This window comes from Anolis carolinensis, unplaced genomic scaffold (assembly GCF_035594765.1).
Source record: "Anolis carolinensis isolate JA03-04 unplaced genomic scaffold, rAnoCar3.1.pri scaffold_10, whole genome shotgun sequence".
In the NCBI taxonomy this organism is placed as follows: domain Eukaryota; kingdom Metazoa; phylum Chordata; class Lepidosauria; order Squamata; family Dactyloidae; genus Anolis; species Anolis carolinensis.
Window position 1 is genome coordinate 6,114,756 of NW_026943821.1, and position 24,676 is coordinate 6,139,431.

The 24,676-nt window shown below is 44.9% G+C and overlaps 2 protein-coding genes across 8 annotated transcripts in view; one reads left to right on the plus strand and one right to left on the minus strand.

Annotated features, from left to right (window-relative positions):
• The window catches only part of dmpk (DM1 protein kinase), a 60,763-nt gene extending 54,985 nt beyond the window's left edge, over positions 1 to 5,778 (plus strand). For 3 of the 7 annotated variants that reach the window (XM_062962543.1, XM_062962541.1, XM_062962540.1), the window contains exons 13-15: positions 288 to 364; positions 2,442 to 2,518; positions 4,064 to 5,778. In XM_062962543.1, coding sequence (XP_062818613.1) covers positions 288 to 364; positions 2,442 to 2,518; positions 4,064 to 4,616 — 707 coding nt within the window. In that variant the 3' untranslated portion in view covers positions 4,617 to 5,778. Of the gene's footprint in view, positions 1 to 287; positions 365 to 2,437; positions 2,519 to 4,063 lie in introns of all 7 variants that reach the window. The other 4 variants (XM_062962544.1, XM_062962542.1, XM_062962545.1 and 1 more) reach the window with 4 other exon arrangements.
• Positions 5,779 to 11,084: 5,306 nt separating this feature from the next.
• On the minus strand, positions 11,085 to 23,200 carry dmwd (DM1 locus, WD repeat containing). Its single transcript, XM_062962500.1, has 5 exons — positions 23,192 to 23,200; positions 19,991 to 20,173; positions 17,248 to 18,508; positions 14,697 to 14,828; positions 11,085 to 11,224 (listed from the first exon to the last, which is right to left on the minus strand). Exons 1-5 carry the CDS (start codon positions 23,198 to 23,200, stop codon positions 11,085 to 11,087), a joined length of 1,725 nt encoding a protein of 574 aa, XP_062818570.1.
• Between the last annotated feature and the right edge of the window lie 1,476 nt (positions 23,201 to 24,676).

Here is a 24,676-nt window from a genome sequence, read left to right on the forward strand (position 1 = left end):
GAATTCCCAAATATGTGGAGCAGAAGAGACCGAGAAACTCAGATGTAGGGGATTCTGTCCCTGACCTGGAATTGCACGGGATGTTTAGCAGAGGAAGGGAAGCATTGCGTGGTGGCGATGCTCAAAGCATGGCAGCATGATGTGCTTTTGCCCAACCCTCCTGCAAGCTGGCATGACTGGTCCTTGGCACGTCTCTAGGCTAGACTATGCATGTTCTCCTCTTTCCCGACTTTCTACCCATTTCCCCACCGAGAAAACCTGGTCCCACCTCTCTCTTTTCCTTCCAGCTCCTCTGCTATGGAGCCCTCGCTGCCCTGCCAGCTACTCACCCACTTTCTTGTGCGGCGTGGAGCGCCCGGCTGATGTAAGCCTGACTCTTCCTCCAAAACTCATGGAGGAATTTAAAAAGGGGGTTATGGTGGTAGGGGTCCCCTATGAGTAAGATCCCAGTTATGGAGGAAATCGATTTCTATGTGCCTGGACCCTTTTATTTTTGATCTCTCTCTCTCGTGACTGTGGGGCTTTGTCTGGAATTCTCCTTTGATCTCTTCCGGTTTCCCATCCTGAACCAATTCTGTTCTCGGAATACATCTTTATATCTTTCAAAATGTTTGTCAAATTAAGGGACAAGTCATATGGAGGAGTGGGCAACCTTGGTCTTTGCTGCTTTAGAGACTAGACACTATGGGGCCATGGGTTCAAATGGCAGGAAAAGAGAGTCCACCTAAATCTTAGGAAGAACTTCCTGACAGTCAGAGCTGTTTTGTAGTAAAATAGGCCACCTTGGGGAACCTCCGGTGGCTCAGTGTTCGCTTACACTTGAAAATTCTGTTGGCTTACACTTGAAAATTACCTTGGGCCAGCTCTGGTAGTAGTTATAACCTACTACTACTACAGGGGCCCCTGGTGGCAAAGTGCGTTGAAGCGCTGAGCTGCTGAACTTGCAGACCAAAAGGTTGCAGGTTCAAACCCTTGGAGCGGAGTGAGCGCCTGCTGTTAGCTCCAGCTTCTGCCGACCTAGCAGTTCAAAAGCATGCAAATGTGAGTAGATCAATAGGTACCGCTCCAGCGGGAAGGTAACGGCATTCCATGCAGTCATGCTTATGGCCACATGACCTTGGAGGTGTCTACGGATAACGCCGGCTCTTCGGCTTAGAAATGGAGATGAGCACCAACCCCCAGAGTCGGACACAACTGGACTTAACGTCAGGGGAAACCTTTACCTTAGGCCATCTTGGAGTCCAATGGAGCCTCCTTCTTTGGAGGTTTATGAGCAGGGGTTGGATGGCCATCTCGCAGGAAGGCCTTGATGGTGTCTTTCTGTATGACAAGAGGTTTCACTTAGATGTTCCTTTGGATCATTTCAAATTCTAGGATTCGATGATTCAACAGAGACTGGATAGTCATCTGTCAGGAAGACTGATTGTGTCATCCTGCCTCACAACAGAGGATTCAACTGGATAGGAGTCTCATAGAATCATAGAATAGTAGAGTTGGAAGAGACCTCATGGGCCATCCAGTCCAACCCTCCACTAAGAAGCAGGAAATCGCATTCAAAGCACCCCCGACAGATGGCCATCCAGCCTCTGCTTAAAAGCCTCCAAAGAAGGAGCCTCCACCACAGTCCGGGGCAGAGAGTTCCACTGTCGAACAGCCCTTCTCACAGTGAGGAAGTTCTTCCTGATGTTCAGGTGGAATCTCCTTTCCTGTAGTTTGAAGCCATTGTTCCGTGTCCTAGTCTGCAGGGCAGCAGAAAACCAGCTTGCTCCCTCCTCCCTGTGACTTCCCCTCACATATTTGTCCATGGCTATCATGTCTCCTCTCAGCCTTCTCTTCTGCAGGCTAAACATGCCCAGTTCTTTAAGCCGCTCCTCATAGGGCTTGTTCTCCAGACCCTTAATCATTTTAGTCGCCCTCCTCTGGACGCTTTCCAGCTTGTCAACATCTCCCTTCAACTGCGGTGCCCAAAATTGGACCCAGTGTGATTCCAGGTGTGGTCTGACCAAGGCAGAATAGAGGGGAGCAGGACTTCCCTGGATCTAGACGCTATACCCAGAATCCTGTTGGCTTTTTTCGCTGCCGCATCACAATGTTGGCTCATGTTTAACATGTTGTCCACGAGGACTCCAAGATCTGTATTTTTGCGTTCCATTTTTTCTGCCGAAGCGAAGTATCTTGCATTTGTCCCTGTTGAACTTCATTTTGTTAGTTTCGGCCCATCTCTTCCAACTCTATAATTCTAATTAGAAAAAGGGGATGGGAAAGGACATGGCGAGGGCTTTATTCCTTCCCAGGAGGTTTAGGAGCTCGTTTCTGTGTAGGAGGTACTGTGGCCATAACAACAGAGTATGTGCGGCTGTGTCTTGCTCCTCTTCCCCTCTTCCCCCACCTGGCCTGGCCGCCCCGCTGACCGGTGACCTCTGCTTTCTCTTTCCAGCAAGGCGGCACCATGGCATCTCGGCTCTGTGAATACCCGCTTGTGGTACCTCTGTACCGGCACTTGCTGCTCTTTTCCAGGGTAGGTTGGCTGCGCGCACACACACACATGCGCCTCTGGCTCTGCTGTGAAAAAGGAGCGCCTGCTTTTGCTGGTAGCCAAGCCCTGCCCGTCCTTTGTTTCGCTTTTTCCTCAAGAGATATATGCACACGTAAAGCCATGTCTACACACTTGCATGCCTTCCTTTGACTTGTGGTTCATCAAGTAACACTGATGTGGTCTGGAGACTCAGGCAGTTGAGTTGCCCTTTTAAGCAACCAAGGGCAGGACTCCTTATCCACCACTGAATACAGTAGTCTCACTTATCCAACATAAATGGGCCGGCAGAACGTTGGATAAGCGAATATGTTGGATAATAAGGAGGGATTAAGGAAAAGCCTATTAAAAATCAAATTAGATTATGAATTTACAAATTAAGCACCAAAACATGTTATACAACGAATTTGACAGAAAAAGTACAGTAGAGTCTCACTTATCCAACATTCACTTATCCAACGTTCTGGATTATCCAACACATTTTTGTAGTCAATGTTTTCAATACATCATGATATTTTAGTGCTAAATTCGTGAATACAGTAATTACAACATAACATGACTGCATATTGAACTACTATTTCTGTCAAATTTGTTGTACAACATGATGTTTTGGTCCTTAATTTGTAAAATCATAACCTAATTTGGTGTTTAATAGACTTCTCCTTAATCTCTCCATATTATCCAACATATTCGCTTATCCAACATTCTGCTGGCCCGTTTATGTTGGATAAGTGAGACTCTACTGTAGTTCAATACGCAGTAATGCTATGTAGTAATTACTGTATTTACGAATTTAGCACCAAATATCACGATGTATTGAAAACATTGACTGCAAACATGCATTGGATAATCCAGAATGTTGGATAAGCGAGTGTTGGCTAAGTGAGACTCTACTGTATATGCATTCCCTTGGATGTGATGCTTTCTAGCAGGGCCTGGCTGGGCGCATCTTTCTCGTATCTTGCAGGACTATAGTCCCCAGCATCCCTCATTCCTGGACTATGCTGATGGGAAATGCAGTCCCAGTGGCAAAGTGCATTAAAGCACTGAGCTGCAGACCGAAAGGTCCCAGGTTCAAACCCCGGGAGCAGCGTGAGCAGCCACTGTTGGCTCCGGCTTCTGCCAACCTAGCAGTTCGAAAACATGCCAATGTGAGTAGATCAATAGGTACCGCTCTGGCGGGAAGGTAACTGCGCTCCATGCAGTCATGCCAGTGGCCACATGACCTTGGAGGTGTCTGCGGACAACGCCGGCTCTTCGGCATAGAAATGGAGATAAGCACCAACCCTCAGAGTCGGACACGACTGGACTTAAAGTCAGGAGAAACCTTTACAAAATGACAGGGATGTGTTCCTATGCATCTTTTGATCTAGGCCTCTTTGATACTCACTTCAGTTCAAATTGTCGTATATCAAAGAGAATTTTTGGGAGAGTTTTAATTTTGGGGCATTGTTTGCAGTCCTTCCCACTGCACTTGTGTGTCCCAGTCCTCTTTCCTTCTCTCTTGATCGGCCTGCTTTTCCTCCACAGGTACATAGGCCCTGCATCGTCAAGGTGGGATACCTGCTCCTGTGTACCGGTGGTTTTGGACGGGAGGTCTCTGCCCTTCGGAGCCTTGCAGATGTGGTTTGAACGCTGCTGCTGGATCCCAGGCCTTTTGCTGCCGCTGTGGGATGGACCTGTGCCCTTTAGCTGCCTCGCGGAGACGCTGCAGATCAGATACTGGCTGCTTTGGGGCTCTTTTGGGGCCAGAGGGACAAGAACAACTCTGCTTCGTCTACTCCGCTCTCTAGACGCGATTGTTCTGGCTCAGATCCCTTGGAGTTTCCCCCAGAGCTTTGCTTTTCCCTCCTTCTTTGCAAGCATGATGTTACTGGTTCCTAGTAACCACTGCCCCACAAGAGTGGGCTTCGAGGAGGCATTTGTTTTAGGGGACGATGAGGAGCTGGAGCCTTGGAAAACAAGGCGAGGACTTTTTTTCCTTGTCCAACCTGTTCACCAAACCTTCCCCACTGGACTTTCCGCATTTAGCCTTTTGAATCCCACCTTCCGCAGGTGTCTTCCAGGCCTCGCTCCAATTTGATCCCATTTTCTTTCAACCTGGACAAGAAATGCATCCAGCTCTCACTGGCTCAAATTACAGGAAAAGAGATTCTACTTGAACATTAGGAAAAACTTCCTGAACATAAGAGCTGTGGAACTCTCTGCCTTGGAATCTGGTGGAAAAGAAGTCCCTTCTTTGGAGGCTTTTAAACAGAGGCTGATCATCTGCCGGGGGTGCTTTGATTGTTTTCCAACTCTGATTCTGATTCACCAGCTATCCTCCATGAGATATGACTTTTTGAAAGGCAGATCCTGTTTTGTGGATAGATTTTATCTTCAGGACTCCATACTTCTTGTTGGAGGGCACATGCTTTGCTGCCAGGCCGGCTTCAGGTTACCTCTATACGAACGGGCAAAGAGACTCTTCCCAACCTTGGCACCAGGCGCTCCTCAAGGATTTTTGCATAAGAAACTGCAGGCAAGGATCACTCTCCGCTGGAACCAGATCCAGGTCCTTTCCGTGATGATATCTGGACTACAAAAGGCGGACATCGGCAACGGAGCAGCAGGAGGCAGGGTCAGTGGCACATTTTGCTTTGCGTAGATAAGAGGCTGCAACCAATGCCTCCAAGTCATGCATCACTGGGGTTGAATGGGGTGAAAGGAAGCCAGCACGGTTCCTATTTCTGCCCTACGGCCCAGGCGTGACTTCGGAAAAGGTTAAAAGCTCTCTGCTGGTGGTGGGATACCTCCACCTTGGACTTATAACTGCATTTCAACACTTCTGACACAGGGTGACAGCACTTGCTTATTCTCGCTCCACACTTCACATTCAAAGCCTTCTCTTTCTCAATAATTTATTTGGAATTGTGGTGTTTAGTAGTCAATCTTTTCGCTCTCTCCCCAGCGAGAGAGGTGTCCTTTTGCTCCGTGTTTCTAAGAACAGCATCTGCATGGAGCAAGGGTTAGCTGGGAGAGCAGGGGGAAGTTTTCAATGGCTAGTTTTAAGGTTTTGCACTAAGCTGCCCTTACTTGGTTCTCTTGCCACCTTTCCCCATATTTATTACGCTTCCCTGCCCCCTCCACAGCCCACGTGATGCGGTACATTTTGTTAGGCGCATGAGAATACTGTACATTTGTGACAACATTGAGTTATAAGGAGGCTCTCTCATTAGAAATATAAATAAAGCTGAATTATTATATTTGTTCCTGGGCTGATATCTAAGGAAATATTTAGGATTTTACAACTGAAACATCAAGGTGTTATTGGAGATGCAAACCCTAAATTGTATCAGCACTCCCTGCCAAGGCAGTCATTAAATCCAAGTGATCCAAATGTTGACTCTCTATTTGACAACTGACTTGGTTCTATGAAAATAAACAAGTGTTTTGCTGTTAACAGTGGCTGGAATTCACAATCAGAGTTAGAATGCATCACCTAGAGCAGGGGTCCTCAAACTTTTTAAGCCGAGGGCTGGTCCACAATCCTTCAAACTGTTGAGGGGCTGGATTATCACTTGAAAAAAAAAATACAAATTCCGATGCACACTGCACATGTCTTATTTGTAGTGCAAAAACAACAACACCAATAACAAGAACAATGAAAGAACAATACAATATTTAAAAATAAAAACAATTTTAACCAACATACATTTATCAGGATTTCAATGGGAAGTGTGCTCCTGCTTCTGGCCAATGAGATAGTCAAGTTAATTAGGACTGTTGTTGTCATTATTGTTGTTGTTGTGTGCCTTCAAGTCATTTCAGACTTTGGGGGAGGCCAAGTCTAAAATGTATGTATGTATTATTTATTTATTTACTACATTTATATCACACCCTTCTCACCCCAAAGGGGACTCAGAGTGGCTTACAAATTATATGTACATACAATATATTATATTATTAGCATAGCACAATATTAGCATTATATATTGCTATATTGAATTATACCACTATATTGTACTATTATTAGTAATATTATATGTAATATAGAATATATAATTAATATTATTATATGGTGTTATTATTAGTGTTATATTGTATTACATTATAATATTATTATCAATATTATATGTACAGTAGAGTCTCACTTATCCAACATAAACGGGCCGGCAGAATGTTGGATAAGCGAATATGTTGGATAATAAGGAGGGATTAAGGAAAAGCCTATTAAACATCAAATTAGGTTATGATTTTACAAATTAAGCACCCAAACATCATGTTATACAACAAATTTGACAGAAAAAGTAGTTCAATACGCAGTAATGCTATGTAGTAATTACTGTATTTACAAATTTAGCACCAAAATATCACGATGTATTGAAAACATTGACTACAAAAATGCGTTGGATAATCCAGAATGTTGGATAAGCGAATGTTGGATAAGTGAGACTCTACTGTATATACAATATATTATATTACAAAACTGAGAGTGGGGGCCAGGTAAATGATCTCGGAGGGCCACATCCGGCCCCCGGGCCTTAGTTTGGGGACCCCTGACCTAGAGCACTCCTTTTCAACCGATAGCCTTCCATGTGTTTGGGCCTCCCAACTCCCCGGAAGCCATAGGAACTTGTCCAATGGCCAGGAATTCTGGGAGCGGAAGTCCAAAACACCCGGAGGACTGCAGGTTGAAGAGGCTTGATCTGGAGTAACACATCCATAGCAAATCTTAGCATAGTCACAATAGTATAGGAAACATTAAAGTCCCCCAATCTCACCGTATTGAGCAGTGGTTGCTGCAGATGACAAGACTCTGTTCTCCTGTTGATCAGGATGCAACAGAAGGACATTTCAACTCCAGTGAAAGAACTGGTGGGAGGGAGGGAAAAAAGGAAGGGGAGAAGGAATGAAAGGTAGCTAGGAAAGGGTTGTTGTATGTCTTTCGGGCTGTGTGGCCATGTTCCAGAAGCATTCTCTCCTGACGTTTCGGAGAGAACGTCAGGAGAGAATGCTTCTGGAACATGGCCACACAGCCCGAAAGACATACAACAACCCTGTGATCCCGGCCATGAAAGCCTTCGACAACACGTAGCTAGGAAACACAACGAAGAAACGTAAACTCCCTTATACATTGCCATATGATCCAGATTATCAAAGCAGATAACCTGTATTATCTGATTTGAACTAACTGGATTATGAGTTTAAACTGCCATATAATCCAGTTCAAAGATCAGCTGAGGCCCCTCCCCGCAATAACATGCTATGCTAGTTTTAAATACAGTAGAGTCTCACTTATCCAAGCTAAACGGGCCGATAGAAGCTTGGATAAGCCAATATGTTGGATAATAAGGAGGGATTAAGGAAAAGCCTATTAAACATCAAATTAGGTTATGATTTTACAAATTAAGCACCAAAACTTCATGTCATACAACAAATTTGACAGAAAAAGTAGTTCAATACGCAGTAATGTTATGTTGTAATTACAGTAGGGTCTCACTTATCCAACATTCGCTTATCCAACGTTCTGGATTATCCAACGCATTTTTGTAGTCAATGTTTTCAATACATCGTGATATTTTGGTGCTAAATTCATAAATACAGTAATTACTACGTAGCATTACTGCATATCGAACTACTTTTTCTGTCAAATTTGTTGTATAACATGATGTTTTGGTGCTTCATTTGTAAAATCATAACCTAATTTGATGTTTAATAGGCTTCTCCTTAATCTCTCCTTATTAACCAACATATTCGCTTATCCAACGTTCTGCCGGCCCGTTTATGTTGGATAAGTGAGACTCTACTGTACTGTATTTACGAATGTAGCACCAAAATATCACGACATATTGAAAACATTGACTACAAAAATGGCTTGGATTATCCAGAGGCTTGGATAAGTGAGACTCTACTGTATATGTATATATACACACACACATATGTATGTGTGTGTGTTTATGTGTGTATATATATATATATATATATATACAGTAGAGTCTCACTTATCCAACACTCGCTTATCCAACGTTCTGGATTATCCAACACATTTTTGTAGTCAATGTCTTCAATACATCATGATATTTTGGTGCTGAATTCGTAAATACAGTAATTACTACATAGCATTACTACATATTGAACTACCTTTTCTGTCAAATTTGTTGTATAACATGATGTTTTGGTGCTTAATTTGTAAAATCATTACCTAATTTGATGTTTAAGAGGCTTTTTCTTAATGCCTCCTTATTATCCAACATATTCACTTATCCAACATTCTGCCGGCCCGTTTATGTTGGATAAGTGAGACTCTACTGTATATATATATACACACACACACACAATATAATTTACAATAATATATAATAATTATAGGATATTGTATATACATATAATATTCATATTATATTGTAATACAATACTAATAATACAATATAATAATATTAATTATATATTATATTTTACATGTAATATTACTAATAACATTACAATATATTGATACAGTACAATATAGTAATTTATTACCAGTATTGTACTATGCTAATATAATATTGTATGTAAATTTAATTTGTAAGCCGCTCTGAGTCCCCTTCGGGGTGAGAAGGGCGGCATATAAATGTAGCAAATAAATAAATAAATAAATAAAGATAATCTGGATTTTATATGGCATTGTAGAAGGGGCCTAAGAAAGAAAGAAAAATAGGCTGCAAACAAAGAATTCAGAAGGTGTGTAGTGGTTTGAACTTCAGACTGTGGCTCTGGACCGACTGGGTGACTTCAGGGAAGTCACACACTCTCCACATCAAAGGCAAATCCCCTTTGAATTTTTTTTCTCATGTCAGGAGCAACCGGAGTTGCTTCTGGAGTGAGAGAATTGGCTGTCTGAAGGACGTTGCCCAGGGGACGCCCAGATGTTTTGATGTTTTTACCATCCTTGTGGGAGGCTTCTCTCATGTCCCCACATGGAGCTGGAGCTGATAGAGGGAGCTCATCCGCATTCTCCCTGGGTTGGATTCGAACTGGCAACCTTCAGGTCAGCAACCCAACCTTCAAATCACAAGGCTTTTATCCCCTAGGCCACTGGAGCCCCCCTTTGAATAAACTGGGACAAGAAAACTGTGAGAAGGCCGCCCCAAGTCTGAAATGACTTGAAGGCACACAACAACAATCCTAATTAACTTGACTCTCTCATCAGCCAAAAGCAGGCCAACACTTTCCATTAAAAGACTAGTAAGTTTATGTTTGAAAAAAATGTTCTTCATTTTAAATATTATGTTTTATGGTTTTTTCACTATAAATAAGATGTCTGCTGTGTGCATAGGAACCTGTTCATTGGGTTGCTGTGAGTTTTCTGAGCTGTATGGCCATGTTCCAGAAGAATTCTCTCTTGACGTTTCACCCACATCTATGGCAGGCATCCTCAGAGGTTGTGAGGTCTGTTGGAAACTAGTCAAGTGGGGTTTATATATCTGTGGAATAATGTCCAGGGTGGGAGAAAGAACTCTTGTCTGTTGGAGGCAAACGTGAACGTTGCAATTGATCACACTAATTAGCATTTAATGGCCTTGCAGATTCAAAGCCTGGCTGTTTCCTGCCTGGGGGAATCCTTTGTAGGGAGGTGTTAGCTGGCCCTGATTGTTTCCTGTCTGGAATTCTTGTTTTCAGAGTGTTGTTTTTAATTTACTGTCCTGATTTTAGAGTTTTTTAATACTGGTAGCCAGATTTTGTTCATTTTCATGGTTTCCTCCTTTCTGTTGTGGACTTCAATGGCTTCTCTGGATAGCCTAACATGGTGGCTGTTAGAGTGGTCCAGCATTACTGTGTTCTCAAATAATATTGTGTCCAGGTTGGTTCATCAAGTGCTCTGCTATGGCTGGCTTCTCTGGTTGAATTAGTCTGCAGTGCCTTTATTATTCTTTGATTCATGTTTGGGGCACTGCGTTTGGTGGTCCCTATGCTATGAAGTCAATGCAGCCAGGCTTTGAATCTGCAAGGCCATTAAATGCTAATCATGGTGAGCAATTACAACATTTATACTTGCCTCAAACAGACAAGAGTTCTCTCTCCCATCCTGGACATTCCACAGATATATAAACCCCATTTGCCTAGTTTCCAACAGACCTCACAACCTCTGAGGATGCCTGCCATAGATGTGGATGAAACGTCAGGAGAGAATGCTTCTGGAACATGGCCACACAGCCCGGAAAACTCACAGCAACCCAGTGATTCCGGCCATGAAAGCCTTTGACAACACATTGAACCTCTTCATTTTTTTTCCAAACCGGAGTCCGGACCCCACAACAGTCTTGGGGACCACAAACTGTAGTGCTGAGGATGATGTTAGGCTAAAACTCCCAGCGCTCTTCACCACTGGCAAAGCCTGCTGGGAATTCCAGTCCATGAACGCCCCGAGGGCTACGTGGTCCCAGCCCTGGATTCCCACAACCCATATTTAGCAGGGGAGGCCGTCGTGCTGTGAAAACCATCTCTTTAGTAGTAAACAGAAGATCACGATGCCATAATTTAAACACGTTTTTTTCTTTGTTGTTCTCAGACACACAACAGTAACAAACGTTTAGAGCAGGTAGTAAAGTGACGAAGGCACAGGGGGAGCGTCGTCGTCGGCACGTTCTTCCAGGGCTCGGACGCCGCCGAAGGGGACAGGGCGAGGCCGCCAGACGCCAGCTGGCAGGCAAAGGCCGCGGGAGTTTGGGTCTGGGGGGCAGAGAAAGAGAGAGAGAGATACCATGGGAGAGTGACATGCATCTGGAGGCCGTAGAAGGGTAAAGGGAAGAGCAAAACCAGAAGTGTACTCGGAAGTCCGTGTGTCCCATCACGATGGATCGAGCAGAGCTAAACCCGTGCCAGCATCTTCTCCTCCTCCCTTGTTGCTCTTCTTGTCAGGCTTGGGGCAAAACAGATGTTGTTGTCGTCATAAATGGTGCACAGTGGGTTCTGGACCCAGTATGGCTTTTGTTTCCTGGGGGAGGAAATCTGAGTCTTTCTTTTCAGCTGCTCTGATGGGACAGGAGCGCTCTCTCGATGGGAAAGGATAGGGTCAATTCTGCCTGTGGAGAGCCCAAGGGAGGGTTCACAGTGAGCCGGGGGGGGGGGGGGGAGGGGGGGCAAAGAGGGACCTACACCCCTCTGCTAGTCCAGAGTCTGCTTGGGGAATAGATATAAATAAGGGCAAAGAGCCCTCTGTGATGGATACTTGAGCTAGGCTGACCCCAGAACATGCAAAGTTGCAACCAATAGAGTGTGCTTCTGAGCATATGCAGAAAATTGGCTCGCTGAGCTGCTATGAAACTACAAGAAGCCATCAAAAACATTTCAGGCAAGAGCTTTTCAGCTGTTCCAGATAACGTCCTACTGGCTAGTTCAACCATTTATGGTTAATCCTGATGTTCCACTCAGCCACTGATGTTGTAAAGCAAGTTCTGCAGGGTGCAGCCAGGCTTCAAACAGAGCTTAGAAAAGATACTCACAGATCTACCCCTGGTCAGCCTAGCTATTGACCACAATGGTTGGGGACCTTGGGAAAAATCACACACCCTTGACCTTGACGCATCCTACTAGTTGCTGCCCAAATGACATGGGTGGCTCTTACAGGGCCAAAATCTCCCCGACAAACAGCCAAGGGCAACACAGCAACAGGTAAGAATACAATGCAAAATGACTTGAAATGCCATCTTCAGAAGCACTATTTCATCTAAAGCATCTCAACTTCATCCTCCCTTTAGCTAAGAACCTGCATTACCAGGTTCTGTGAGGAAACCAAGAAGTCCAACATTTCTTTTGGGAGGCTAAACAAGTGCTCTAGCTTTGCACAGCAGCCCACCCCATCCTTGATCCTGCTCTCAATTCCTTGTACTCAGCACAGACATTTTCTCTGGTGGTGGAGCTGCTCAAAGCAAAGGAAAACAAAGCCAAGAGCTCCTCTCAGTCTCTGGCTGATTATTTCCAGGTCAAATCATTGAGATGTTACAGTCCCTCAAGTTCAGTCACGTCACAATACCAGAAACACAATCTCGAACGGATGAGTAGCAAAAGCAGTTCATACCTTGCAGACGCTGTTCGAAGACCTCTTTTTGCCACACGCCAATTGCCAGATCCAGCCAAAGGGGAGGTGAACGCCAGTTGCGTGAGCCATGCAATGTTGCACACAAACAAAGCTGTGCTGTAAACCAATTCAAAGCCATCCAAAACTTAAACAATGTTGAATCTTTACTTACCAATAAAGACATTTAGTGTGCCCAGAGAAAATGGTAGGTTGCATTTGGATGCAGCCATACTTAACCCACTGGAAAGTCAATAGGACTTCAATTAGCCATGACTAAGATATCCTTTCAATTCCAATGGCTCTACCAAGTGCCCAAGTTTGGATCCCATCCACCATGTATTACCAAATGATCCTGCTTCAAAATGTTTCTGGTACATTTTAAATTGCCAAACATTTGATTACATACATACCGTTAAAAATAATTTTGTTTGCTTTGAACTGATTTCAAGCACAACTATTATTCCACAACACTTATGTGAATTAACACACAACCCAGTGCCTAAGGAAGTCAATTCCTTAGTTCCACACACAGCTTCACAGAACAAAAATAATCCAAGCATGGCATCTATCAAAAGTCACCCATGAAGCCAGTGAAATGCACCTTGTGGGACCCAGAAATCAATGCCATGGCAGATATGGGCTCTATCCATCCTTGGAGACAAGTCTCTCGCGTGTGACATCCCCCAACAGTGCCAGGTTGTAACTCCTATCATTCTCACCACAAGGCTGAGGTTGCCATGATAGTGGTCCAACACATTGGCAGGGTGGAAAAGAGAACAGCCTCAGATCCACAGTGTTCACTTCCACTCATCAACCAAAACATCCATGATAGGAAAACCTCTGGTTCTAAACTAAGCAATAGAAGGGGTTCTTAATCATCCCTAACAAATGCGCCCCAGATATGTAGGACCATACTATCACAATACCCAGTCAGCCTCCTAGGCAGGTTGAGGCATGATGGGAAAGGCATTCTAATTGGCAAAAGCTGATCTGGACAAATGAGCTACCATTCCACACTGGTAATTCCACTTCAGTAGCCTACATCAATGATAAAATGCCACCCAGTAGCACCTGAATAGTTTTGTTTTTGTATGTGTGAGAAAGAGAGAGAGAAAGAAAGAGAGAGAAGAGGTCAGCTGTTGCTCCTGTAGTTTCACTGGTGTAACCCTGATTCCACTATCCTGGCCCAGCGTTGGCATTAGGGGACAGACTATGTGACCTCTGCCTGGATGTGACAGTACAAACACATGGGAGCGATCTTCAAAACCAATGCACGTTTGTATCAACCAGCCTGTTGGGGTGGGAAGAAGAGGAATAAAAGTATCTTCAAGTAGAAGTACCAGCCAGTTCAAAGTGAAGTCCACTTAGCATCTCAAAAAAAAATAGATTTTGGGGAAAGTCAAAGAATTGGGGATGAAAGAGCAGATGGCAGCAAGCTGGAACCCCACGTTGAGATATGATGCTGGCCAAAGGGTGGCAGGAGCTCTTGGGCAGGATCTTGCTGGACTTGAACATTAAGGAATGACTCTTTGGAGATCATTTGGTGCACTAAGATGTTTGGCGGCAGGGGGTAGTAAGAGGCCAAAGAGAGGCTCTGCTGGATGGAGGTGCCAATGGTGTCCTCATCAGCAGAACAAAAAACTGGAATATCTTGTGCAAAATACACCAAAAACGGAAACAGAAATTTTAAAAAAGAGGGAGGAAAAAACAAAACAGACACAGGGATCCCTTTGAAAGGACTTTTGGAGGGAGGGGGCCAGGGTCATTTCCCCTTTCACAAAAGGGATTCCTTCCGCTTCTGTCAGCGTTGCTGAAGAATAGGAAAAATTCAGCCAAGTCCAGGTGAAAGGCAGTTCCGGGGGATCCTCGAGAGAAAAGTGAGAAGAGGAGACGAGGGGGAAGGGGCAGCTCAGTTCACCCTTGTGCAAAACCTGCCCTCCAGCGGCCTGTGCTAAAATCCTTAGCTTTAAATACGGTTCATTAATTAATACTTTTTTTTAAATAGCTGAGAAGTGCAAAGGGTCCTGTGCTACATAGGTCTCCAATATATTAAGTTAAACTCCGTTAGTGTCTCTTGTTCCAGGAGAGGGAAGAAGGAAACAACCTGTACATACAGCAGGATACCGACAAAGAGTTCGAGGGTTTCACTGGCGCAAGGAGCCAAAGGGACCGGCATGGAAGCCAGCTGACGGAGAGATAGGGCCGGGTTTATACCACTGTGCCGCTCGGGGAGCCGCCGTTCTGAGAGTTCAGAGTCTGAAAATAGACAAGGGAAAGTGTAAATGTCACAGTGAACCCTCTATCCATGGACTGAGTCTAGAGCAGGCCTGGGCCAACTTCGGCCCTCCAGGTGTTTTGGACTTCAACCACAATTCCTAACAGCCGGTAGGAATTGTGGGAGTTGAAGTCCAAAACACCTGAGGGGCCGAAGATGGCCCAAGCATGCTTTAGATATGAAAGGTAACCTAATAATAACAACAACAACAACTTTATATCCTGCTTTTCTCCCTCACAGGACTCAAAGCAGCTTATAATATATTAAAATTATGTAAACAACAACCAAATACATTGATAAAAAGTATGAAACATCATAAAATAAGCAGTTAAAACAACATTAATATACATTCACATTCTTGTGGCATCATGTCAGATTATACTGAACTTTGTTCTAATAAAAATTGTGAGGGGGAAGGGAACAATGATAAATCCATGCACAACAAAGTCAGAATTCTGCTATAGATCAATTTTGTTTTTGGTCAGGACACAAGGGATTATTTTATAGTCCCCTGATTCCTATATAAAACTCACCCCCCTCTCACACACACACACCCAGCAACTGTCAAACTTCATGTGGCTGCTACTGCTTTTTATTCAGAAGTGACATAGAGGAGAAAGCAGCTTATCTCAACTGCAAAAGGAATGGAATGAGAAACACCCATCGTTTTCCATTCCTTAGCAGCTGAAACTTTATCCTCCTGCAACAGCTTGGTTAATAAAATGTCTATAGAACAGACCCCTGCTACCTTTTGCCCACTTGATAAAAGGTCTTGGTCAGAAAAACAAAAACAAAACAGCACACCAGGAAGGACAGTTACAATTGGATCCAGATTGAATTATGCTTTGGGTAAACCCTACATAGACCAAAGATAGTCATGAACAACTTGTCTCACTGATTTCTGTTCTAACCATGACATAAGCTCAGATCCATCCTTAGAACCCTTCTGTGATTTTGGCAAAGGAAGAGAGATCTGTACCATGAGGAAATGCTCAAAAAAAGGCCAGGAGATGCTTTTCTGGACAAGGGACGGGTGGGGATACTGCCGGTTCCCTCAACAGGGCTCTTTGTTCTCTCTGCTTGGGCAACTGCCCAGACCTGCCCTGGCATTCAAGCCCTGAGAAAAACAAGACGCACGAGGCATCGGCTGCTGTCACTAGGAACCCAAGCAGTGATAAACAGCAGAGTTTCCAGGGGGCAAGGAGCAGCGCAAGTGGAATCAGTGGGGCAGGAAACACCAAGGGAACTGGTTTAGCTACCACAATAGACCTGCCCACCAGTGAAATCAGAGGAGGTAAAGAGCAAGTATATCCATTTAACACAAGGGTCTTTCTTTCATTTATCATTTTGTACGTAGGATGTTTCCCCCTTGCCAGTTGAGAATCTGCATCCTGCTCTGGCAAATGGGGAACTGAGAAATGACATGGGCACATTTTTATGTGTGTGATGAGCTTCCTAAGGCCTCCTAGAAGGCTAGGCTCTCTAGCCTCCGCCCGCCCTCATGTAGTATCATTTCTCCATGAATGCTGAGATACACAGGACATATAGCCATGATGTGAAAAGACTGCTCTGGAAAAAAAGATTTACGACTGTGGCACTCAAGCCGGAAGGGGGAAAAACCTTCAACTCTTCTTATCCCATCTAACATACACCATGAATGCATTTATTGCTGCCAGAGACAGAAGCAGAGACTGTTGGCTCAGTGGTACCAACAGAGACTGGAAATAGAATCTTTTTAAAGGACTGATGCTATTATCTACTTGATGAACAATAATGTAAATGTGTTTTTAAATGTAGCAGCAACTGAAAACAAAAAGGATTGCGATTCGTTTAAATGCAATGCTTGCTTTACAATTGTGGTCCAGAACCTAACCTGTGGTATTAGTGCCTGCAAATCTTTGCTTGTTTATAAGGAATACTGGTCATGCTTAACACTGAATTCGCAGATTAACACAAGTACTGATCATAATAGGAATTATGTTGAGACAGGAGTACTCAATCTAGGGAATGATCTTGAGCAGGCATCCTCAAACTGCGGCTCTCCAGCTGTTTGGGCCTTCAATTCTCAGAAGCTCTAGCCAGCTTGCCTAATGGTCAAAAATTCTGGAAGTTGGAGACCCAAACAGCTGGAGGGTTGCAGTTTGAGGATGCCTGATCTTGAGAGTAAAAAGGGTAAGGGGACCGAGAGTAGCCCAAGGATTGGAACTGTGGGGCAACTTGAGGAGCAGTTCCATCAGGATAAGTTATAAATATATAAATAAATCACAAATAAATACAATACAACTCTCTTAGGATTCTCTATTATTCATTGCTTAAAGCAGTCACGTATCCCTTGCAGATACGGGATTCAGACCGTAATAAACAAAACTGCCCAGTGTTCCCGCCTATGTTTAGTTATACCTACCGCTTTCCCCGGCCTGGCCCAGGTGCAGATGAGGCCCTCCTGGCAAGCGGTAATGATACAGTCCTCTAGGAAAAGCAAGACAGTCAGCCGTTCGTGGGCAATCTTCTTGCAAATGAGGGGCTCGAGGAGGGGCACTTCGTTGATGCGGGGGCACAGGGCAGTGCCCAAGACCTTGGCGGTATCCAGCTTGCTTTTGGGCACCACGTTGAGCTTGTCGTTGCTCTTGCTGATGTTGCCCAAGCTGTGGTAGCGCTTGTGCTCTTTCTCTGCGTTCTTCTCCTTCCGCTCCTGCAAGGTCAGGGTGGCGAACTTCCCGATGCTGAAAGGCACCACCCCGTCAGCCACGTGGCTCTTGGCGGCGCTGGTGACGGCTGGGTGGGGCAAGCTGTTGGAGCGGGACAGTGAGCGAGGGAGGGCCCCTCCGCCAGTGGATTCAGCAGCCAGGTTGCTCCCACCACTCCCGGAAGGGGGGATGCCAGCGCTGAAGGTGTTGGTGAGCGTTCGAGCTCGGGAGAGTGGGTGATGAGGGTACAAGACGTCTTCCGTCAGATCCCAAAGGCAGAACTGGGTGTCCTGGCCAGCAGAGCCAAATCGGTAAGTCACCGAGGGCGTACTTTTGGTGCTATGCTTTGAAAGGTGGGAGAGAGTGCTGCTTGTCCTTACCCTGCCAAAATTGGATGTCTCTTGGATGTCCTCATCGCTCCCGCTGAACTCCCCACTCCCGTCATCCTCCGTACTGGTGGTGAAGGGATCAAAAGCCACAGCATTGACCCACGACTTGTGGCCGTGGCCCCTGGCAATGACCCGGCCCTCAGCAAAGGACCAGACTGTTACCAAGTCGTCCTCGCCCCCCGTCACGATGTAGCGCCCATCGGGGCTCCAACAGACGCACAGCAGGCCCCCAAAGTAGCTCTTCATCATCCCCTGCAGGAGCATGGAGTCAAAATGGAAGACACGGAGGCAGCCGTCTTGGCTGACGCAAGCCAGGTAGCGCCCGTCGGGGGAGAAGGCAAATTCGTTGAGGGCTCCTTCACCGACTGCCCACTTCAGGAGTGGGTTGCGAGCACTCTTGCTTTTGCAACCATAGACTGTGAACCCCTCGCCTTGTTTAAGGAGGGTGTACTGGGGTGAGGCTGAGCCACAGGGGTGCTCCACGTTGTATAGGTACAAGTGGCCACTGGCGTGGGAGGCCAGGAAAAGGCTCTCGGTCTCAGGGATCCACTTCACATAGGTGACCTTGGTCTTGTCAATCAGTCGCTAAGGGGCGAGAGGCAAAAAGGTAGGTATTATTACTATAAACAGCCCATCTTTCCATAGGCTGGGATTCAGGGAAAATACAAAACCCAACACAAATAAAGCTAAATAATTTTAAATCATACAAGAGTTAAATATGTAATTAAACTATCAATACAATTAACAGCAGTCAAAAGCAACCCATGAGGAAGTAAAACAAGGCAGTATATAAGCCCCTCTCCCCTGAGCAGTCAGTCTTCCAAGGCTTGCAGGACAAAAAGGTCTTTAGTTCAAAAATCTGTTTACCAGTATTTTAAAAAATCTAAAATAAGGACAGTAAATAAAGAACAACACTCAGAAAACAGGGGAATTCCAGAAAAGAAACAATCAGGACCAGTTAACCCCTCCCAACAAAGGATTCCTCCAGGCAGGAAACAGCCAGGCTTTAAAGCTGCCAAGCCATTCAATGTTAATCAAGCTGGCCAATTGCAACATTCACACTTGCCTCAGGAAGACAAGAGTTCTTTCTCCCACCTTGAACATTCCACAGATACATAAACCCCACTTGCCTAGTTTCCAACAGACCACACAACCTCTGTGGATGCCTGCCATAGATGTGGGCAAAATGTCAGAGGAGAATGCTTCTGGAACATGGCCATACAGCCCAGAAAACTCACAAACAACCCAAAAAGGTCTTTGCCTGTCTGTATAATGAATTAGGGAGGATGTCAATCTAATCACTCTAGAAAGGGAATTCCAGACTCACCCTGCAAAAAATGGTAACACAGCTCGGGCTGTGGCGCAGGCTGGAGAGCAGCTGCAATCAATCAGTGCAATGAATCACTCTGACCAGGAGGTCATGAGTTCGAGGCCCGCTCGAAGCCTATGTTTGTTTGTCTTTGTTCTATGTTAAAAGGCATTGAATGTTTGCCTATATGTGTAATGTGATCCGCCCTGAGTCCCCTTCAGGGTGAGAAGGGCGGAATATAAATGCTTTAAATAAATAAATAAATATCACAAAGTGAGCAAAACAAAGCTCAAGACTCATCCATTGCCTCTTAAAGCTGTCATTTCAAGGGTCCTTTCTCAACAGATCCTCCATCCAATGATGGTATATCATCCCAGTTAAAAATGTTCAGATTAAAACGAAAACACAGTCATAAATTTACTAATGAAATAATAGAAAGCTCGTTGCCCCAAAACTTGCCAAAAGTCTGAGAGGGTGATGGCCACTCTTTCTGTGTCAGCTGCAAAAACACAGCTGGATTCTATTCATGATGCCACTTTGAGAAGAGATTTAGTATTTATAGGGAGTTATCAGTAATCAATGCCTCCTTTTACAACAGATTTAAACAAACATACATTACTGTATTAGCCGCCCCGAGTCCCCATCGGGGAGATGGTGGCGGGTTATAAATAAAGTTTTATTATTATTATTATTATTATTACTGTAACCCCAGGTTACGTGAGCATACATTACCAAGAGGACCCTGTGCTTTGACTCACCTCTTCATTGAATAGTTTAGTGGTATCTTTCTTGATAAGATCCAGGTACTGCACCTGCCCAGCTGAGAAGCCAACCAGCAGCGAGATAGTTTCTGATGCAGCTGTGAACTGGTTGAAGTCATGGCAAGTAGGCTGCGTCCCCTTATAGATCCGCTTGTCAATGGGTTTCTTTAGGTCAATGGACTGGAAATTCAGCAGAAATAAAATGAGGAAAAGCATTAGAGTACCTAAATCAAGAACTAGAAATGAAACCTTATACTGACTAAGTGGAAGAGATAATTTTGATGCTGCTTCGTTCAGTGTACAAACAGCAAATTCAATACCTAGCTGTCTAGCAAATACTGAAAGCCTCACAAGGCTCTTCTGAATCAGGCACAGATCTCAACTTCTTCTGGGTTCAGCAAACAACTCTTCTTAACTCATTTTGACACCTTTTGCTACATCTAAATTCTGCGTCAAAAGTCCAGTGCAAACTACCTTGGTCCCAGTGGTGATCAGCAAACTGGATGCAGTGCCTAAAGACCTTGGCCAGCAGTTAAAAACAATTGGCTCTGACAAAATTACCATTTGTCAGCTGCAAAAGGCTGGATCTGCAAGCATTATTTGCCGATACATCACATAATCCAAGACACTTGGGAAGCGTCTGATGTGTGATCCAATAAAACAGCCAGCATAGTGATCTTATTTACTATGTACTAAATTTGTTGTGTATCTAATAATAATAATAATAATAATAATAATAATAATAATAATAATAATAATAATAATAATAATAATGCCTCGAGTACCACCTGCCAGCAGCAAAGAACTGGTGGGATTCACAAACCTGCAAAAGTATTGGAAAATGAGCACGCAAAGATACTGTGGGACTTCCGAATCCAGACTGACAAAGTTCTAGAACACAACACACCAGACATCACAGTTGTGGAAAAGAAAAAGGGTTGGATCATTGATGTTGCCATCCCAGGTGACAGTCGCATTGATGAAAAACAACAGGAAAAACTCAACCACTATCAGGACCTCAAGATTGAACTTCAAAGACTCTGGCAGAAACCAGTGCAGGCGGTCCCGGTGGTGATCGGCACATTGGGTGTCATGCCAAAAGATCTCAGCCGGCATTTGGAAACAATAGACATTGACAAAATCACGATCTGCCAACTGCAAAAGGCCACCCTACTGGGATCTGCACGCATCATCCGAAAATACATCACACAGTCCTAGACACTTGGGAAGTGTGATTTTGTGATACGAAATCCAGCATATCTATCTTGTTTGCTGTGTCATAATAAATAATAATACTTCTTTATTTCTATCCCGCCCTATCTCCCCAATGGGGACTTATAAAATAAAATATAAAATAGCTATCAGTGACATAAAAGATATTTCTGTTACACTTCTTAGCCTGGTTAAGCAGCTCAGAAGCAATTTCATGTGCTACAGGATACTACAACTACATTTCAACAGCTGTACCCATCATTTCTTCTATTTTTTTCTAGTGGTAATCAGGAAACTAAAAAATATTTCTATATAGAATAGGTTGCATCAATAGGAATTAAGGGAAATCATAGTCCCCCTCTATTCTGCTTTGCTCAAACCTAGAATTATACTATCATAGAGTTGGAAGAGACCCCGAGAGCCATCCCCTCGGGTGAGAAGGGTGGGGTATAAATGTTGTAAATAAATAAAATCCAGTCCGGCCCCCTTCTGCCATGCAGGAGGACAATTAAAGCACTTCTGACGGATGGCCATCCAGTCTCTGTTAAAAAGTCTTCAAAGAAGGAGACTCTATCAGACTACAAGGCAGCATATTACACTGTCAACAGAAAGTTCTTCCTAATGTTGAGGTGGGATCGCTTTACCTGCCATTTGAACCCATGGCTTCATTGTGTCCTGGTTTGTACAGCAGCAGGAAAAAAAGCTTGTTCCCTTCTCAATGAGACATCATTTTCAATATATAAACACGGCTCTGATGTCTCCTCTCATGTCTCCTCTCAGGCTCTATCTACACTACCATATACAGGCATCCTCAAGTTACAAATATCCGATTTGCATACGATTTATAGTTAAAAAGAGGGGTGAGGCAACAGGGAGATCAACTTGTGGAAGAGTTATCATCATGGGGAAAAGGTATTTTCACTAAAGCTCTATCATCAACACTTGTTTCCAGAAGACAACTTTTTCAAAATAAGGACAAATAGGCTGAAATACAATTTTATGCTAGAGCTGTGACTATACTGAACTCTACTACTCCTTTCCACCTAATAACAAGGAAACTGTCCTGACCTTAAACCAGTGCCTGTCATCAGTAATGGACTGGATAAGGGCAAACAAATTGAAACAAATTGAAAAGAGCCCCCATAACCAATACAACATATTGCACAAGTTTGGGGAAAAGGGAGTTATAGTTCACCTGCAGCCATATAAACACTGACCCCCACCAACAATGCACTAGGACCACACTTCACACAGAGAAGCCTCATGACCTACTGAACATACTGCAGGTATTTGTGGGAAGGGGCCTTGATTTTGGGAATTGTAGTTCATCTCCATCCAAAGACCACTGAACCCATCCAATGTCAAATCTAGACCAAACTTGGCACACAGACTGCTGTGGATACTGATAGATATTTCGGGGCAATTGCCCTGGGAATCTAGAAATTGCAGTAGTTCACCCCCATCCAAAGAGTACTGCAACACACCTGGTACACACGCCCAAAATGGCTAACTTATAATACTGGAAGGGTTGGGGAGGATTCAGCCACGATTCTGGGAACTGTAGTTCACCCACTCCAAACAGAATACATGACATTAAAAGACAAATAATACCATTCTCAAATGACCCAGGCATCGCCGGGTCCCCAAGCTAGTACATAATAAAAGTGAAAATATGTATGTGTGCGTGTGGCTGGGTGTCAGCTTCCACAGACAGGCTTCCACTTCCACAAATAGCTATAGCTCCCACAGCTCAGGAGACACCAATGGCCCTCCTTACGATGACATTGCAGGTTATAGAGAGTGCCGTAAACGTATCCAAAAGCGCTGCCAATGTCCTCCACAAACACCATATTGCCCACCACCCAAGTAAAGGCTTTCATATGGGAACAATTTAATCCTAGATTTTCTGTTTTTCCTCCACCAAAGACATCCCAGTGTTTCTGACTCTCTCCATTGCTGTGGAACTAGCATGATGCTGCCCAGTACCTCTCCCATAACCCTTCCCTATTCTTTTCTATGGCACACAGCAAACAGAGGAATTGAGCAGCAATGGAACATAACAGAGAGGTTTGGGGAGAATTCCTGGGATGTATCGTTCACCTGTAATCAGAGAGCACTCTGAACTCTACCAATGATGGACCTAGAACTAACCTGGCACACAGAACCCCCCATGACCAACAAAGAATACTGGAGGTCAGTGGAGGTATTTATAGGAGTTGTAGTTCACCTACATCCAGAGTGCACTGTGAATTTAAACAATGATAGATCTGGACCAAATTTGGCATGCATACCCAATACGCCCAAATTTGAATATTGGTGGGTTTTGAGAGGAATTGGCCTGGACATTTAGGAGTTGTAAAAAAAGGTGAAGGTTTCCCCTGATGTTAAGTCCAGTCATGTCTGACTCTGGGGGTTGGTGCTCATCTCCATTTCTAAGCCGAAGAGCTGGCGTTGTCCGTAGACACCTCCAAGGTCATGTGGCCACTGGCATGACTGCATGGCGCGCCGTTACCTTCCCGCCGGAGCGGTACCTATTGATCTACTCACATTGGCATGTTTTCAAACTGATAGGTTGGCAGGAGCTGGGGCTAACAGCAGCTGCTCACGTCGCTCCTGGGGTTTGAACCTGGGACCTTTCGGTCTCCGGCTCAGTGCTTTAACGCACTTTGCCACCGGGGCTCTTTAGGAGTTGAAGGTACTGGGATTTATAGTTCGCCAGCAATCAATGAGCACCCTGAACTCCACCAGAGATGGAATTGGACCACACTTGGCACACAGAGCCCCCATGACCGGCAAAAGATATTGGAGGTCTTTGGAGAAAATTCACTTTGGTTTGGGGGAGTTGTAGTTCACTTACATCCAGAGAGCACTGTGAATCCAAACACTGATGGATCTGGGCCAAACTTAGCACACATATCTGATATCTGATTATTGGTTGTCTTGTTTTTATTGTTCTATTCGGGCTTGGCCCCATGTAAGCCGCCCCGAGTCCCTTCGAGGAGATGGGGCGGGGTATAAGAATAAAATTATTATTATTATTATGCTGACATTTGATTACTGGAGGGTTTGGGGGGAAGTGGCCTTCCTTTCTGGGAGTTGTAGTTCACCGACATGCAGAGAAACGGTGACCTCCACTGATGATGGAGCTGGACCAAACTGGACCCTCCTTTTGCCTCCACTCACCCGGCGTCCCCTCCCAGGCGCACCTCCGGACCCGGAGTAGAAGTAGAGCTCCCTGCCCAGGTTGAAGCAGACGCGGCTCCTTTCGGCGGCCAGGGCCCCGGGGTCGCCCTCCCCGCCGGGGTCCCCTCCTCCTCCTCCTCCTCCTCCTCCTCCGCTGGAAGAATTCAGTCGCACCAGGGAGAGGCGGACCGGAGGCAGCGACGGGGCGGGCGGAGGCGGCGGCGGCGGGGCTCCTCCCGAGGCGGAAGACGGCGGCGGCGGAGGCGGCGGCGGGGCTGCGGAGGAAGA